Source organism: Parus major, chromosome 9, assembly GCF_001522545.3.
Source record: "Parus major isolate Abel chromosome 9, Parus_major1.1, whole genome shotgun sequence".
Taxonomy (NCBI): Eukaryota; Metazoa; Chordata; class Aves; order Passeriformes; family Paridae; genus Parus; species Parus major.
The window spans coordinates 19,393,394-19,411,837 of NC_031778.1; the positions used below are offsets into that span (position 1 = coordinate 19,393,394).

Consider the following 18,444-nt stretch of genomic DNA (forward strand, 5'->3'; position numbering starts at 1 on the left):
TTCAATGCCATTTGGTGCTGTTGCTCTCGAGTCTGAAAGCCTGTGCTTGGATTCCATAATGACTGCTCTATAGAATATTTTAATATGCAGAGTTAATTGAATTTGATTCAACATTTTAGAATCTTAGAGGTTAACAGCAATTTTAGAGGGTATGTGAAATTGCTCCTCTTAATCACTTAAGTCATATGCCAATGAGCCGACTTTAATTGATATCCTAATGCATATTCTAATCCAGTCAATATTTTCAAAACCTTTTAAACTTGGAGTGTTAACTATTGCTTTGTTAGCAACCCCACTCAGACAGCAAAAGAATAAAAGCCTGCAGCACCTAGGTTCAGTACACCAGGATTTCAGTATTTCCCTGTTCACAGTCCAGAAAGAGAAATGTGAATTGGAGCAGTGTGAATGTGCAGCCTCCTCCCACCTGCAGTGCAGGTGAAGAGTGTGGCCTCCTTTCCCAGTGTGTGCATGACCACTTTCATCTTTACAAGCACATGGAGACAGAAAGCAGAGCCTGAAGCTGATAGAAAGTCAAAAGCAGTATCAGTCAGCACAAACATTTCCAGAGTGCAGAAATTATCTTTAAGGTTGAGATTCACTTCACCTTTTGACAAGAAATCCAACTATCCTTAGATCTTTCAAATAATGCCTTAATCAACATAAACCAATCAGCTCTAGGAGCTGTCTCACCTCTACCAGAATGTGGAAACCTCAAGGAGTTCTGCACCTTACTGACTGAGATGATTAAGCCAAGAAAGTGGTTCAGGACTCAAGTTCAATGAATTTTCAGCTTTATTGTTGAAGATACACATGGAAAAATCACAAGTAATTGGGGATCATTGACATGGCTGAACTTCAGCTGCCAAGGGAGTACCACCCAGTGGCTTCCCTGGTGGAATGGGGAGAAGAATCAGTAAGTTAAAACCAATGGGCTGAGATTAGAACAGTTTAATAATTGATATATAATGATGATGATCGTAATCACAATAGTAATAATATAGCATCAAAAAGGGAGAAAACCAAAAGAGAGACATAAAACCCAAGACAGACAAGTGATGAGCAGTTTTATTGGGTTGACTGTGTTCAGCCTGGCCTCAGAGCAATCAGCCTCCTTGGCCACCTCAGTTTAAACTGAGCATGATGTTCTCTTGTATGAAATACCCCTTTGGCCAGTTCAGGTCAGCTGTCCTGGCCATGCTCCCTCCCAGCTTCCTCTAACTCTCCTCTGGCAAAACATGAGAAGCTGGAAAGTCCTCAGGGTAAGCACTACTAAGCAACAACTGAAAAATCAGTGAGTTACCAATCTTCACCTCATCTTAAATCCAAAACACAGCACCAGCTACCAGGAAGAAAATTAACTCTATTCTAGTTAAAATCAGGACAAACACCAAGCCATTTCTCAAATTATTCATGGTTGGAGTCTGAAAGGTGAGAACATGATAGGAATGGAAAAGCAAACAGGTATAACTAAGAAATCAGAGGAAATGCCAGAATATAATATATTCTCCATCTCATATGGAATAAGAGATTTGCTACTGGATACATTCCAGTGAAGGAAAAGGAGTTCATAGATCCCATATACTCCTGTCATTCAGCTGACTAGCACATTCCAATCTAGCAAAACATGAAATGATCCAGGATACACAGAGAGACAAGATGCTGGTGTGAGAGAAACTGTCAGATTTCCTGAGATATCAAGATGAATTTCAACAATGAACTGCAGCTCCCTGGGAGAACAGGAGTGAGGGAAGATGGTTTATGTCTGCCCTGGTTTGGAACAAGGCTCCTTTGCTAATGACACTTGACCAATCCACCTTTCCCTAAGAAGAATGAGTAACAGGCGTGCTGGTATCTTCATATAAAGAGTCTGCAGTAATTGAAATTCTGATCAAGCTAAGTTGATGCCTCAGAAAAATATTCCTCAAGCATATAAGCTTGTTACATTTAAGATATTTGCAAAATATCATTATCCTTAATTTTCAAATCTCTGGCAAACATCCTGTGCAGCTGAAGAACTTCCCATTCCCATGTGGATAATGCAGGCACTGTGCACACCTTACCCTGGGACTTGTTTCCATATGGAAATGTTTAAATTCACCCTGTTAGAATAAATCCTTTGGTTTCAGCAAAGCACTTTGTATTCCAAGTAATGTAAAACTTATAGTTTTTATTCTGAATCTTTTATAAACAATTGCAAATGTCAGCTCTGCCTTTTCAATAGGGAAGGTGAGATAAAGAGAAAATCCATCTTTCTGTACTTGGAATTGAAGCCAACCAGACCATCCTTTTAAACATGAGAAATCCTGTAAATGTTCTCACTTGTTCTCCACAGCCCCTAAACCAACTCTTGTTAGAAAACAAACACCCAGGCCCTTTTTTCATGCTTCACTACAAAACCTGTAAGTATGGGCAGCGTTACCTCAGCCAGCTAAGGGCAGAACAGGCATCACATCACACTGGACTGCACCACCAAGGGAAACTGATTTCTGCTTTTCTCAGGCTGAGAAGATGGGAATGGAAGGGCAAATGACTCCTCAAGAAAACCCTGCATTATCTAATGATGTCTTAAGGACCTTTGATGCTTTTACAGAGAAAATTGAGCACAAGTGTTACCTCGTTTTAGAGAAAACAATGCCACATTATTATATTTTGTATTCTTTGTCCTTTCGTCTCCAGTGTGAATCATGATGAATCATCTAAGCTAGTTGTTTAGTTGCTATAAAAATAAAATTGCAAACACAGGAAAGTGACTCAAGAGCATGTGCACTCTTGATCAGGGAATTACACTGTTGAATTTCATTGCATTTGCTAAATGTAACTGGATCCTATTCAGAAACAAGTTACACCAAACAGATATTTTTACAGACACTGAATACAATAGCCTTTCCCTGTGTAACTGATTGCTCTTATGGAAAGCACAGCTAGAGATTTAACATTTTTAAATTGTGTTTGTGCCCTCTGTTATGAAAGTACTTGCCTACAAATACAGGAAAGGGAGCACAGACAAATCAGCATTTTAAGGCATGATGCTTGCTTACCATATATGTAAACATGTGCTTTCATGTAAGAGAGAAGGGAAATTGCTTCAGGTTTTGATTAGCTGGCAAATTCTGAATCAGCTATGATGTGCTGCTGTATTCACTAGGAACATTTTTCATGCTCTGCAAAATAGGATAAGCAGACCTGGCAGTAGAAAATCTGAATGGGAAAGCTTTACAGCAAGCACCCTAAAGGGGCAGAAACACAAATCCAGACATCCTTAGTGCAAAGAACATGTTGCCATCAGCTTCAATTTTGCTACCATGACTGCTATAGTCCAAGTAAACTAATCTAGTGCTGCTCCAAGTCTTTTTGCAAAGAAATTATGCTAAAGAGGAATGTTGTGACTTTTTACTATGAGCAGCCCAGTACAGGAGTCTGGAGAAGAGCAGGCTCCAAGGAGACTTTACTGTGCTCTTTCCATACTGAAAGGGGGCTTTGTAAGAAATTTTAGGACAAACTTTTGAAATAGGATGAGGGGTAAGGGTTTTAAACCAAAGTATTAGATTTAGACTAGGTGTAAAGAAGAGAACTTTTACATTGAGGATGGTGGAACACTGGGTTACCCAGGGAGGTGGTGCATACCCCATCCTGGAAACATCCAGTGCCAGGCTGGATGAGGCTCTGAGCATCTTGGTCTACTGGAAGATTTCCCTGCTCACTGCATTGGAATAAATGACCTTCAGAAGGTCTCTTCCAATGCAAGCTATTCTATGATTCTGTGAAGCTATCAATGGCTTTGTACAGACCTGCTGAAACTTATGGCCTGTTATTCTACTAACACAGAATAGATGCTCTTCCTTGCCCTTCAGAACTAAATGTTTGCCCATGAAAATTGTATTTTTCCATGACTGTTTTTTTTAAAGGCTGAAAAAAGTTACTAATACATAATAACCTTGAATGGATGCTGAAGACAAGATGCCAGTGCCTCATGACAAAAGAGGTATTTTTGTCTTATATACAGATTTGTTGCATTTTTCACCTCTGTTGCAGTCAAGGATAAAGGGTGGGAACAGTAAAGAGGGAAATTTTCTGAACAGTGCAGACAGGAGGGGAGAGTAACTCTGAAAAGCACACAGAATGATCAGGGAAACACAGTCAAGAAGGTAAAATGATGCCAAGCTGAAGAGCAGGAGATAGCTGTAGGCAATGAGCATGCAGCCATCAAGTAAATGAGAGAGATATGTTTCTCTATTGATTTTTCTAAGGACAGAGAGTTTAGCCTGATGTTTTGAAATGTATGGGTAGAGATAGGCTGTGGAAAGTCACGCAGACCTCCCTGGGAACGACTTATCGTAAACCACATTATTTTAAACTTCTGCTAGTGCTGCCTACTATTATCACCCCAAGTACTTCAGCTGCTGTAACATCTGTAAAACATCCATTCTGGGGAGAAGAAAGGGCCTAACTGATAGGAACCCACACAAAGCTGACACTGCATCAGCCAAAGAGCTTTAAATCACGGCTCCTGCACTTCTGCAACACCAGAAAATCTCATCCACCCTTAATTTGTCTTCATAAGCCTCTCCCTCTCAGCCAGTGCCTATCAGAGATGGCTACAATTTGCTCCAGCAGCCTGTGCTGACAGCCACAAGTGGGGATCACCTCACCTTGCCTGCTGCTGCACAGCCACAACTCAGGGCTGGGGCACAGACACCAATTCTGGAAGGTTTGCAGGAGCCCAAGTGACTGGCAATAATAATTGAAATCAGCTTCAACAGCACCCAAACCAGGGACAGCACCAAGCTGACTTCCTTTCTGTAAACTGGGTGGGTGTACTTGTTATTGCTGGGACTGTCAGATGCAAAGGTACAGAAATGCTTTTAATCCTAATGAAACACCTGAGAATCTCCATCATCGACCCCTGAAACTTGCTGTAACATACACTAGATTTTAAAGACAGGCTGTAAGAGGCACAGTGCTAAGAGCTTTCAGCAGAAAATACAAATATGGTCTGGATAAAAATGCTTTTATACATACAAAACACTTCTGTAAAACTGATTGTACCTTTTTACTTGCATATACATACAAAGCACTTCTACAGGACTGCTTAAAAGCATTATTTGTATCTTTCACACACCAGATTTTACATCTTGTCTGTACCCTACCTCAAAAGATAAATTGGATTTTGATAGGATACAAGGTTAAAATGGGTCTTGAATTTAAATGGAAGGCACAAATCCCACACAACTGCAAGGTGTGGCTAATGAGAATATTCTAAGCAGTCACTTATTGATGAATTTGTCTAAAATATCACATCTGTGAACAGACAGGCAACAGCCTGACTAGCCCTGCCTGGGACCTGGATTTCAGTCTTGGAACTGAAAAACTGAAACTTGATAATTTATGACAGAAGACCATCATCAGAGGCAGAAAAAGAAATCTCTCCAGCCCCAACCCTTCCTTTCAGATAAACCCAAAAGCAGTGGTTTGTTTCCAGGAGCTCTGGTGTGTGCAAGGGGAGAGAACACACGTCACCTAACAGCCTCCTACCCATCTTCCTGAGGAACACACCACGAGCCATGTGAAGGTGTTGGGGTCACATAACCTGTCACCCACACTACCCTGAATGTAAGAAAGGGTCTGTGAAGTGCTGAGTAATATCCCACGGAATTTAGCAGAGCTAATTGTACAGACACCACCACATTCCAGAGTTAAATCCTCTAGAAATGAAAATAAAGGCAGTGTTAACAGGTATCAAGGCATACACAACCTTTTGTGAGTACATCGATGAGACTGCAAAATAGTGACTCAAATATTTAAACAAAATTTAACTTCAAGCATGTGAGAGAGTCCAAGGGGAAATACAGTCTGTGTTCAAGGAATTGGCTGAACCAGACCCCAGAGGCACAAAATTAAGCCTAATGAACAAATATTTTACATGTCATGCAGGTTTACCTTCACCTTTTCTACATTTACAGTTTTAAGCCACATAAAAAAGTACAACTTTTCATTTAAGTAACTGAAAAAGGACCATTGTCTTATATGTTTAATGTTTTCCAAAATGAAAATGAACTGTTCTTTTATGCAAGCCAGAGACAGACAAAACATGAAAGCCATGAGAAAAATCATTAAACAAAACTCCAGAGTGAACAGCTGGGAGAAAATTTATCTTGCTGGCCCTACAGCCTAGGAAATAATTTTCTCTCCCCTGAAGTGGTAGAGATAAATGATATAACTGAAGTTAGAGAAAAAAAAAGTCAATTTAAATCAACGTTTCCTGTTACTCAAAATAAAGAAAAAGGAAGAACAATAGAAGTAATCTCATGTTCAGTTGAAGGAATACCAGCTGAGCCACACTTTCCCTTTGATAATCATCCCCTGCTGTGTTTAGGCTGAACTAAACCAATGTTTAGTGGCAAAACAGAGGTAAAATTACTTGTCTTTTTAGATGATTCCAGACCAATACTTGCCTACTGACTCCAACATCTTCACAGTGATGGATGGCAAAGATAAAAGAAAAGGTATCAGACTTCTATAAGTATGTGTTACAGAAAAGTGTGCTGGGAGTGGATGAAATGTAGGGGTAGCACCTCAAGATTGCAAAAAGTCTTTACATTTGAGATACGACTTCACAATCTGCTGAAGGATATGTGAAGTTTGGGTGTGATTTTATAGAACTTACTTGTCTATTTAAGAGATGAACTTGAGAGTTTCATAAACCTAAAACCAGAAATATTTTTCAAAGGTCTTAGGACACTACAGGTAACCTATATTGCTCAAATGACAAAGTAACATCAGAAGAAATCTAAAAACTTTATGGCAACAAAACCTGAATTTTATTCAGCGTTATATAATGACCCTATTTAACTAGTAAAATCACTATTATTCAATAATTAAAAATATGTATCAGGGATTAGATGATGCTTTTCCCCCCCCCTTTTTTAATGGAGAACAATATTCCTCTAATGAAAATTACCTTTCAGACTGTTCTGAACTTCTAACGCGATGTCGAGGGCATTGAACGGCAAAACCGGATCAGTGGCAATTTGCAAAGTCACTTGTCCTGTTAGCTGAAAAATACAAAAAAGACCCAAAACCCAGTCAAATTATTTCCAGTACATTTAATTGTCAGCACTTCTTTTGGAACAACACATGTTTTAATTACATTGGATTTTCAGGGAAGTGTTATTAAAACCCCATAAGCACATATTGATGAAAAGAAATGTGGCCAGGGCCATTGCCTTTCTATACAACATTTCAAAATGTTCAGAGAATACAGTTTATGGCCACACACAAGAATTCTGTGCAGTGTGCCTTCTCTGGGATGCTGCAGGATTCTCTGAAGGACATTTTTGCTTTGTTATCAAATAAAATATCTCAATATTCTGAACACGGGAATGGAGTTTACAGTTTTACTCAGTTCTCTGGTCTCAGCTATTGGATTTTGGAACTTTCCACAAGTAAAATAAAGAATCAGAGACATTAATGATCAGAAGATCAAGCCTAGGGCTAAATGCAAGCTGACCTGGAAACCCACAGCCTTTTGAAGTGCAGTGTGACAACTCGATGCACGCGGCTGTACAACCTCCAGACTGGACAGAACGCTGCTTTGTCTCAGGAACCCAGGGAAAGAAATTCCCCAAAGAGTCCCTCAGCCCACTCAGCACCTGTCACAAAATCTCAATGGCATGAATGCCTCTTTCTGAACAGCTCCCAGATAAGGCAGGGCTGAGTGGCCTGAGAGCTTTTTTCTGCTTACAGAAGGTCAGTTCTCCAGCTCGAGGCTTAGACATGCTACAAGGGCTGTGTATAGAAATACATCTTTCTGCTGAACTCCACCTAGCTGTGATTAAACAGAGGATTTCAGTCTCCAGGCTGCCAAGTCCATCACTGTTCATGGGAGCTATAAAAACACACTGACAAAAACATGCAAGAAACTTTCATTCATCTTCTTTATATCTTGATATTGCAAAAAGGGAAAAAATACCTGTAAGGCTGTGCTGTAAAATGGGATGGCTTCAGGTGCTGCTGACCGTGTTGATAAAAATGTGGACTGAATAGAATCGTATTGTACAATCCTTCCCAAGGTGTTGAGGGGGAGGGAAAGAATAATATCTATCCTTCAAAAGCAATATGATAGTCTCTGTGCCAAAAATAACATTTTAATTTTACAATAGAAAGTAGCAGGAAAAGACAACAAGCCTCAGTAATATTAAAAACAACAGTACAGCGACTGAAAAGGAAAACCATCTCCCAGGAAAGTGGATGAAAGCAGGGTAATATCAGAAATACAAGTTTCCTTGAGAAAGATTAATAGAACCTCACAACATTTCTCAGAAAGCACAGAAAAAATGACCTGGCCACAGACTGGTTTGGGTACAGAGACTGAGGGAATATTCTGTATTCTGCTGTGAAGCTATGGAGATTCACCTCTAGGGAAAACTACATCACAGAAGGCACCAAGAAAAAAAAACAAACTGCATTATATAGAGAGAAAAATATATAGGGAGGAATAATGTTATGTCAGGCCATTATCAGGAAAAGACAAAGAACTAAGAGTGAACTTTAAAAATACTATGTCTGGACAGCTATGTTAAAGTATTCCACAGTAAATTCTTAGGAAGAAACTTCCCAATTCCTCAGGCCATCAATGCTCAAAGGCCATTACATTATCTATCTTATTATTCACAAAAAGTGTCTGGAAAACATTAAAATGCATTGGTTTTTTTATGATCATTGAAAAACATTATGTTTTTTAAAACAGAGATATGAGAGAGGTATTATGGAAAGACAAAAAATGAAACTGTTAGGGCAAACTAAAACCTGTACAAGACTGTACCTAAACCAGCCATAAGCAACTGTAAAAAAACTGGTTCTAAATATCCAAATGCCACACAAAATCCTTCCATGTCCTGCGTGGAACTCGTGTGAGACACAGTGCCCAGAACATGAGCAGCCTGTGACTTGCTACAGATCAGCAACTGTGACACTGAAATAACTTCCCAATAAAAAGAAGGGATTCCACCTGGAGCCCACACCCACTGAACCCCAGGACAGCACACAAAACACTTAAATTCCTCCTTGACAGCCCATTGCTGCTAAAACTTTCACTTCATGGTGATACAACTACAAATTTCTAGGTGTTTTAGGAAGGGACACCAACGTTGTTGCTGATACTTTACAATCTGTTACCACAATGTTTAAGAACACAAAAGCAAGGGAAAAAAAGCTTTTTTTATGAAACAGTGATGTGGCATTTAAAGAGGACAATACCCTAGTAAGCAACTTTCCTTTTTATCATCATCTTCTGCAGAACCTGGTGTCGTTTTTATAAATTCTTGCCTTATTTCTGTTTCTTCCAAAGAGTTTTAGTTTGCTTTTGACTATAGCAGACCAAATGTTTTCTTTTTCCTGCTTAAATAAAGTGATACCATCCAAATCTTATGACTGACTGAAGCACTTTCAGAAATTTTATAGTCCCTGTCTAACACTGCAGACATCTGTGTGTTAGCAAACAGGTAGTGGTGGTGTTTATTAAATCACGTACTTCCTGGGCTAATCTGGAAGAAATCAATCATGTAAAGGAAAGCTCAGAGCATTGATTTGAACAGAGTAAGTAATAATGCTGCAGAAGCATATATCAAACCCACATAAAGCAGCCAGACAGAAAAGGCTACCAATTTCTTATTTATAGTCTTATTTTTGGATATACCATTCCCCTGAGCACAACACTGAATATACATGGAAAATAAAGACAAGCTTTGGCCCCCTTTTCCCAGGTGAAGAATGCATCAGACTGACTACTGAATTATTAAATGCAAGCATAATTGAGCAAAGAGTAAAGACAACAATTTTCTCATGAAGTGAAAAGCTAAAGCAGCATGACTGATTCTATTCCCATTCTGAAGTGGTTAAAACACTAATGACAACTTCTCAAATAGAATTTATACATAATACACAAACAATACACACAATAACTGATGTAACATTTATGTGATTATCAAGTCTAAGAAAAGATCTTAGAGTTCAAATGCTAATTCATCCTAAAATGATTTTCTTATTTTAAAAAGAAAAAAATGACTAACACTTGCACTGTTAGTCAGTGGGAAAGGTGCAGTGGGAAAGGTGCTTTTCAGTAAATGAAAATTTATTTGATGAACTTCAAATTACTTTAAAAATAGGTATTAATATAGAATGTAACTATTACTGTAGAGTTATATTGTATTTGTGCTCTAAGAGGGTGGGGAGGCCCTGGCTGCCCCATCCCTGGAAATATCCAAGGCCAGGCTGGATTTGGCTTGGAGCAACCTGGGATAGTGGAAGGTGTCCCTGCCCATGGCAAAGCTCTAAGAGGAGATTTAAGGTCCCTTCCAACTCAAACCATTCTGTGATTCTATGCATACTGCAAAACAAACCTGAATGTTTAAAATGGGTTAATACCAAAGTAACATTATTTCGAGGTCTTTTTAAGGCATCTTTGTAGGAAGGAAATAACTGCTTTTACTTCTCTGACACTGTGTAGGTCTCAAAAGCTAAAAAGAAAAACCACAAACTTAAAAAAAGTGCTGGTGTGAAAGATGATTCAGTATCACGTGACATTTCCAAATGATGTTGTAGCTTATTTTCTCTTCCAGGGTTTTACAAACTATTCCATCAGGAACCATGTACTCTTCCAATTCTACCTCTCTATGAGCCTAATTTGACTATAAAAGCCAATTTTCAGGAACATCAGTTAGATCCACAACATCTAAAGGTCTATGACATAAAAAGAAATACCTGGATTAAACACACACAGTATGTTCCTCTATATAAATTATGGATATACTTTACCATTTTAGCTGTTTCACAATGCAAATAAGGAAAGGAAATAAAGTGGAATTTGGGGGGATTCATCACAGGTTTGGTTGGGTTTTTTTTGTATGTCACAGCTATTTTCTCAGGGAGTTAAACTCACTGTTCAAGACAACTTTCTTCCTCAAATATCCAAGCTGCCTACCAGCAACATAAAGCAAGTCTACTGGCATACAAATTTAATTGGTTTTTTTTTTTTTAAATATGAATACTTTAAGCCCTGGCTAGATAAATGTGAAAGGCTCCCCACAGTCTCTCTCACACAGATTCAGTTTTGCTCTGGGGGCATGCTGTTACTGAGCCTGCCTCGCAGGGACAGCCCAAAGTGCTGTCTGGTTTTTCTGACAAGGCAGGCACAGCCACCCATCCTCCCTTCTGCCACAGCAGCAGAAACCTGCAAGATGAATAAAATTAAAATGTATTTAGTGGATATGAAGATATGAAAATATTATGCGTGAGAGAGATCAATCTGCTAGAATAAACATCAGCGTGCGGTGTGCAGGCAGTTTCTTTAACAAAGTTTACACACAGTCTTGGGGTTTTTTGGGTGTTTTTTGTTAAGTGAAATTTGAAACTGTGCTGTATCCAGCCTGTGTGCTATGCAAGCCTCAGTGGGTGGAAGTGCTGAGCCTTTAGGACATTTTTAGTTGCATTAGGAGTGTTAAAATCTAAACAGACATCTCAGATCTCTTCATATGCCAAGTTACAAACAACATAACTTAAAAAATCAGGTAAACTGCCACGTTTATCCTTCTGTAAACACTGTCTTCAGCAATGCCATACTCCAGTTTTACCTGCTGGAAAGAATTATGCTGAGCTACTTGAAACCAGCAGCAGCTCCTTTGCATTTCAAGCCCTATGCCACTGCAACATTCTTTTAAAATTTTATTCTACGCATGTTAGCAACACTTTACTGACATCTGTGCACTTCCTGAGGAAACCAGCACACACATGGCATCCAATCCACCAAAACCATGACAAACCATGTGAGATGGGAGGTAATTTAACATGGTAGTGAGGTAGAGCTGAGGTAGTCTCAGCTACAGACTCAGCATCCCCCTGTCCCTAAGGCTGCCTACAACAGACCCAAATAATCCTTCGGGCTGAGCAGCTCTGAGCCTCATCTTCCTTTGATTTCAGCTTTATTTTTTCCAAGCCACATTTGCCCTTACACCTGGCACCTCTCCCTTCCTGCATTACCCCTGGGGTTCATGGAGGAGGAAAGAACATGGCAAGATTCTGTCCTGTTTTGGGGGCTCAGTAACACTGAGTTGAAAATAACGCTGTTTTCCTCTTCTTCCTTCCTTAAGGTGAGTGGAAAGATTTAAGGTTTGTGACTTGTTGCACTGCCTAATCTCAGGTGTTCATCTTTTGCATCAAGGGTCTCTCTTCCCACACAAACTGACGAGCAGAGATCTCTGACTGCTGAGATCTTCTGATATTAAACAAATCATAAACAACAGCTTCAGCCTCCACACCCATGTCAATAAGGAATGAATATCAATATATTCATTATATATTAAGATCTCCTCTGAGAACCACAGTTTTAGTAATCTCAAACATTAAAATAATCAGCCTTACCCACCTTCTCCCCACTGCAAAACTGAAGAAATATTTTTATTAATACCAGCAAATTTTATGAATATGCTTTCTTCTGGTTTCCCCTCTCCTCTCAACTTCCTTAATGTTATCAGACTTCTTTAATTAAACATGAGAAATTGAGTCTATTTAAATGAAATCGTGATTCCCTGGCAATAACAATTTCAGCACCTAGTGTTACAAGATAAATGGCAGCAGTCGTGAGCCTCATGATAAATTAATGAGCATTTTTAATAGTGGGATCTCAATTTAATGTGGAAAAACTTCCTGCAGAATCAGTCTACACAGCAGGGCTTTTTTTTTGTATTCATCACCTTCCAAAAAAATTAACTGATTCACACAAGAAATATCAGAGGAAGGAACATGAGAAAACAACCCATTCTTTGAGCCCCTATATTTCTGTAAACATTCCCATCATGAGTGAAAGAAACAGAAATATGGCCATAACCACGTTCATTTTGCATTTAAGCTGTCAAACTTTCAAATTTCTTAAGTATTCAGTAATATTTTTTGTGTTATTTGTGGGTTTTTTGTTCTGTTTTGGTTTTTTTTCCCTTATTGAAGTCCACCCTGGCACCAAGGCATGTATTCACAGCACAGATCAAATGAAATTTTGGGGTATCAGACATGGAATGGAACATGCTGTGTTTCAGGACAGTAGAGGGCTCTCTGAGAAAGGACTATGGTGAGTCTGTGCTGCAGTGAGTGAACCAAAGCACAAGAATTCATCAGAAATACCTATTTCTGAACAAGGGAAGTGTGAGGTCTTGCAAATATTAAATACTTTATTTCAACACTCCCCACCCCTAAATAATATTGTTTTATTTACTCTTAGAACAGAAAATATTGATTAGGAAATAAAAGTGAATGCGAGTAAAACATGGAATTTCCCTCTTTTCAGGTATCCTGTGCACAGCAAGCAGCACTTGACTGTTTGTATTAGGGTGCCACACAGCACTAGGCATCCCCAAAATTACATGTTAAAATAATCCAGAACTGTGGTAGCTTGGGCTGGCTCTGGAATACAGATCTCTATTTACATGATCATACACCGTGTTTTCTACATGATTCATGATGAGGTTCTCAGGCACTGATAAATTAAGGTCAAAAGTATCCTCTTAAGTGACTAATTTGCTTAAAATCTAATTTGTTGGCCAATTTAGTACTATACAGCACTTACAGCAGTGAAAGTACATTTTGTATGGATTTCGATCACAGCTGGGAACGATCATTCATCCCACTGCTTTCAGTTTCTTCCACAAAAAAGAAACTCCTACTTATGTCTGCTTTGCTTTTTGTGTACATGCAGAAATTACTGCTTTTCAGATTATATGTATGTGGAAATACATACTTTTTGTGTATCTAAATGCATTTATGTGAATTTTCTAATATCGTGGTGTGACTGATGGGGTTGTCCCAGGAGTTGGACTTCAGTGCTCCTTGTAGATCCCTTCCAACTCAGGATTTTATGTGATTCTATTAAAAATATATTTTGAATTGCATTAATTTATAGTGAGGAGTGGTTCACTATGCTCTGGGTTATAACTCCTTGCTATTATCCAGAGTTTCTTTCCACTCCTACCTTCTATCCACACCACGCTGCTCCTCACACAGTCAGAGCCTGGCCCACTTCTGGCAGTTCTCATGCTCTCCTTACCGCAGGGGCAGAGAAGAGGGATGATTAACTCACTTCCAAGGTAATGGCTTTATTGAGTTAGGCTTGGCACTCTGTACATGAACCTGTGCTCAGCCCAGTTTGTTTGGAGTGAGGCAGAGCCACTTTCTGTCTGCACAGGGTTCCTGCTCACACAGCAAGCCATGGAGTCAGCTGTGGAGCACATAAATGCCAACAGCAATAATCTCAAGATGACATTCTAATCATCTATTTCATATTTAGGCATGTAAAAACCTCATGGTATCTGTGCGCAAAAACAGTGTTGAATGAACTTCTAGAAGGGCCAGATTAAAACCTTCAGAAAAAGAGTCAGTCTTTTCCTCAGTGTGAGTGGTTATGAGCATGCAAAAGGATGTAGCAGAATGGTCTCTGCAATCCTTGAGCTCTGGCTGAGGAAGCCACACCATGACAAGACAAATCTTTACATCTTTACAAACCCTCGTGCCTGATTTCTTATAGAGAATTTTAAAAATTTGCTGTAGTGCAAATTCTTTTTTAGCTCCAGTGTTAAAACCAGGCTGCTCTGGTCACCAGCTGTGGACTCTGAGGGTGACAAACACTCAAAAAAAGTTTGCTCTAAAGCAGAATGATTTGCACATAGCACTCCCATAAACCCAGAGACCATCACTGCACAGGAAAGGACCTCTTAGGTTCTTTCATTCCCTGCCTCTCTTCAGGTGTGGAAGAGGAGAGGGAAGCAGTGCAGAATCCTTTCCAAAGAAGCAATGTTAGCTGCCTGAAGCTGGCCACAGGCAGTCCTGAGGAAACAGATTTAACTATTCTTCTGGTACAAAGAGAAATATATAACGAAATATGAAGAAAAATGTATCTCCACAGATCAGAGTGAAAGGTCTCCAATGGCAATGATCAGGTACAGAAATTGCATCTTGGGGAGATGTTAACTACCTTAAACCAAATCTATATAACTTGCTTTTCTTTATTTGCATGTGTAATAAAGACTTTTGCAGGGTAAAACATGCAGCTAGCTATCAGTGCACATGCTTAGGCGCAAAAAATGTATTTTTCCCTTGTAGCAAAGGGAAGTTTTAAGTAAAGAAAGTTAAGTCCTCTCAGAATTGCAGACAAGAGGCGACAGTGCAGATTCCTGTGGACTGGTTTGAAAACACACACCAGGCTGTGATTAAGAGCCTGGACACCACGATCTCCCAGGCTACAGGACAGCATTCCCTGTGTTTGCTCCCAGTTAATGAGTGCCATTCCCCTTCCCTGCCTTATCTGTGTGCCTAGGACACCAATCAGGATGCTGGCACAACCAGCCCTCCTTACTCACAGGATAATGGAAGCACAAGATGATGGGACCCAACAAGATAATTGATAATTTTGTTAACAGCTGCCAGACATTTGGCTGGGCCCTGCCGGTCTCGGAGCCTTCTGAGGCAGACAGTAATGACTTACAGATAAAAAAAGCAGCAGTGCAAGTCTGCATTTAATCACCCAGGTTCACAAGCACTCCACAGAAACACATCAGCCCAGAAAACAGTATGTTGTCTTGCAGCCCTAATTAATCAGAGTATCTCCTCACAAGCTTCAAGATACATGCATGAACCAAGAATCTTCCCAGACTGGAAACAATCCCAGGATCACATATTCAAGGACATCCAAGTACTTCCCAAGTTTCTATTTGATCTGTAAAGCCTCTTCTTTGGCTGAATCTACAGGACTCCGTCTGAAACTTGTGGCATTGTTAAAAATGAGATAATACTCATCAGAGGAGTGCAATAATAAAGAAATCAGCAATAGGAAGCTTCAACCACAGCCTTCAGTTTAGACCTTGATATCATCTTTTTAATCACTCTTCTTTTACAGAAATGGATTTGATTTAATTGAACTCCAAAAAAAAGTCTCTAATCATACTTCATCAGCATGCAATTATTATTCAAGGGAAACCATATGTACTATTAAGCACTCTTAATTAAAATAATGCATATAATCTGCTTCAGCACCGAACAGTCATTCTCCTTGATGTTCATTATTATTTATCTTCCATTATTGTGACAATACATTTTTTTCTCTACTTTTTCTCATCCATCTGAATCCCATTTATACACTTTTTCAACATGAAAATCATATCAGAACACTGAGATGCATTAATATACCACCATTCTTGAATTTTGCATTGCATGACCTTCAAAATGAGTCAGACATGACTGTGTGATGAGGATGAGAAAATGCTATTAGAGGAGCCTCAAACTATACTTTGTTTAGCCCAAATTTTATTTGCAATTATGTCGAAAGAAGAATATATGCTAGGCAGCAGGCAGTCCTTAGACAGAATTTAGGGAGAACCAGGGAGAACGAAAGAAAGAAATGGAATTTAGGAGTTGAAACACCTGAAGAAAATCATCCATGATGGGTTTAGGAAATAGTTCCTTGAAGAACTCATCAGACTTGGACAGTCAATTCAGCATACTCAACAGAATAGGCATTATAGAAAGATTAATGACATTACATATTAAAGTCTCCCTATTCTCTCAACCTTAGAAAAGCTGAGATATTTAATAGTTACACAGTGAAAATATGTTTTCTCTTTTGCCACCTCTTGATGCAAAGGTACAACAAATTTTTCCTCTTAGGTCACTCCAATCAGTGAGGATTGGAGCACTGACAGTTCATTAAACACGACAGACTGGCCCTGAGGGAGAGACACCAGAGAACCCCAGGGAAGCTGAAAATACATCATGCTGCAGTACAGAGCTCACAGAAAAGACCCATCAACACTAAAAGGCACATTCTACCTCAGGGGAGAATTCACTGGGGCTACCCCCAGACACCAATATTTGCTGCAACGTTCACAAAGAGGCTCAATTTCCTTCTTAGGCAATTACTTCAATTAGGGGTTAGATTCTGCTCTTGGATTTACTTGCATAGGATTTACCAAGCCAGAAAAGTATTTAAGCTTCTTACTAGTATCAGAATTCAAAGGCAGAATTTCTGTGATTTTTTTTCCCACTGTTTTTCATATCAGAACATTCAATCTTCAATGTAACTAAAATAAGAAGTAATCAGTTGACTTACAGTAATAATTTGAAATTTAAAACTCAAAAGGAGATCTGTAATTAAACAGTATAACTTCACAAATAAAGGTGGGGTAAGGTTACTTGTTTTATTTTAAAAAGAAAACATTAATTAAAGATGAATGTGTTTGGGCCTGAGCAACCTCCCCTCAGGCTTGGGGGAAACGCCAAGTCTGACAAACTCTTTGAGTCTTAGGAAATCCCAGGTCAGTTTGATGAACTTACTGCAGTATTTTGTAATTAGCTGGCATCCTGAGACTGCCATTTTACCTGAAAAAAGAAACTCCCTCATCTTTCTAACTTGTCCCTGAAAAATATTGAATAAAGACATAATAAATAATCTTCCCCATTACAGAATATTTATATAAAACAGAGAAGGGAAACTCAGATCACAGAATGGCTCTTGAAATTCATAAGGAACCCCAGCTGTAAAGCTCCAAGTATCTGATGGTAAAATTGAGATTTATTAGCACATCTGGGTCTATAATCATACACCTGTTACTAAAATCATTAAATTATGATGGCCATTTCATTCCACTGTATCTATAGGTGGCTTCTGCATTAAAGGGACAAAGGCAGCATGATCTGATGGAAACAGCAAATATTACACAGAGAAGCACATTTTAAAAGAATATGATCTTGCAATACTGCAGGTAATGTCACTAATTGCTATTCCAAATATAAAGACAACAAGGGGGAAGATTTGATCACTTTAGTGGAAGGTAGGATGAAAAGGAATTAGTTGAGGAGTCTGGAGAGTGAAAGGAATGGAGTCTGAAAAAAGTGAACTATTTAGAAATAAAACAAGTTGGAATTTGCTGCACAGCATCATCAGGAGCCTGGGCAATGTCTGAAAGAGGAGAAGGGAAGATTAAAAGGACAGCTGAGGAACATCATTTTGACATAACATGGATTACAGGAGGAAAAAAGATTTGCAAGGCAAATATGTCAAGATGAGAGACAATTACAGTGCAGAGAAATGGTTTGATCACGAGGCCAGTGAGAAAAGGATGGAATTAAAAAAATTCTATAGAATGAAAATGTATCAGAATCCTAAAATGTGCTTTAGCATACTGTAATCAGTGTGCACTCAGCATAATTCCCCCATATTATGTAAAATTCCAAATAAATTGTCCCCCAAAGTGAAAAAGCACTGTGGAATACTCTGGTACAGAGTGAAGAAATGAATTAGTGGGAGCATCCAGAGTGATACAGGCATGCACATGTGTAAGTGCACTTCAATTCAGACATCACAGAAAAAAAACTCATCTCAAAACTCTTCCATATGTTAAAACTGAAGAC

The 18,444-nt window shown here is 39.0% G+C and overlaps 1 protein-coding gene across 1 annotated transcript in view; it reads right to left on the reverse strand.

Annotated features, from left to right (window-relative positions):
- NAALADL2 (N-acetylated alpha-linked acidic dipeptidase like 2) overlaps positions 1–18,444 on the reverse strand; it is a 314,967-nt gene that overhangs the window by 22,717 nt on the left and 273,806 nt on the right. Inside the window, exon 12 of the mRNA XM_015637920.2 lies at positions 6,959–7,052. Within this exon, the coding sequence (XP_015493406.1) occupies positions 6,959–7,052 (94 nt within the window). The remainder of the gene's footprint in view (positions 1–6,958; positions 7,053–18,444) is intronic.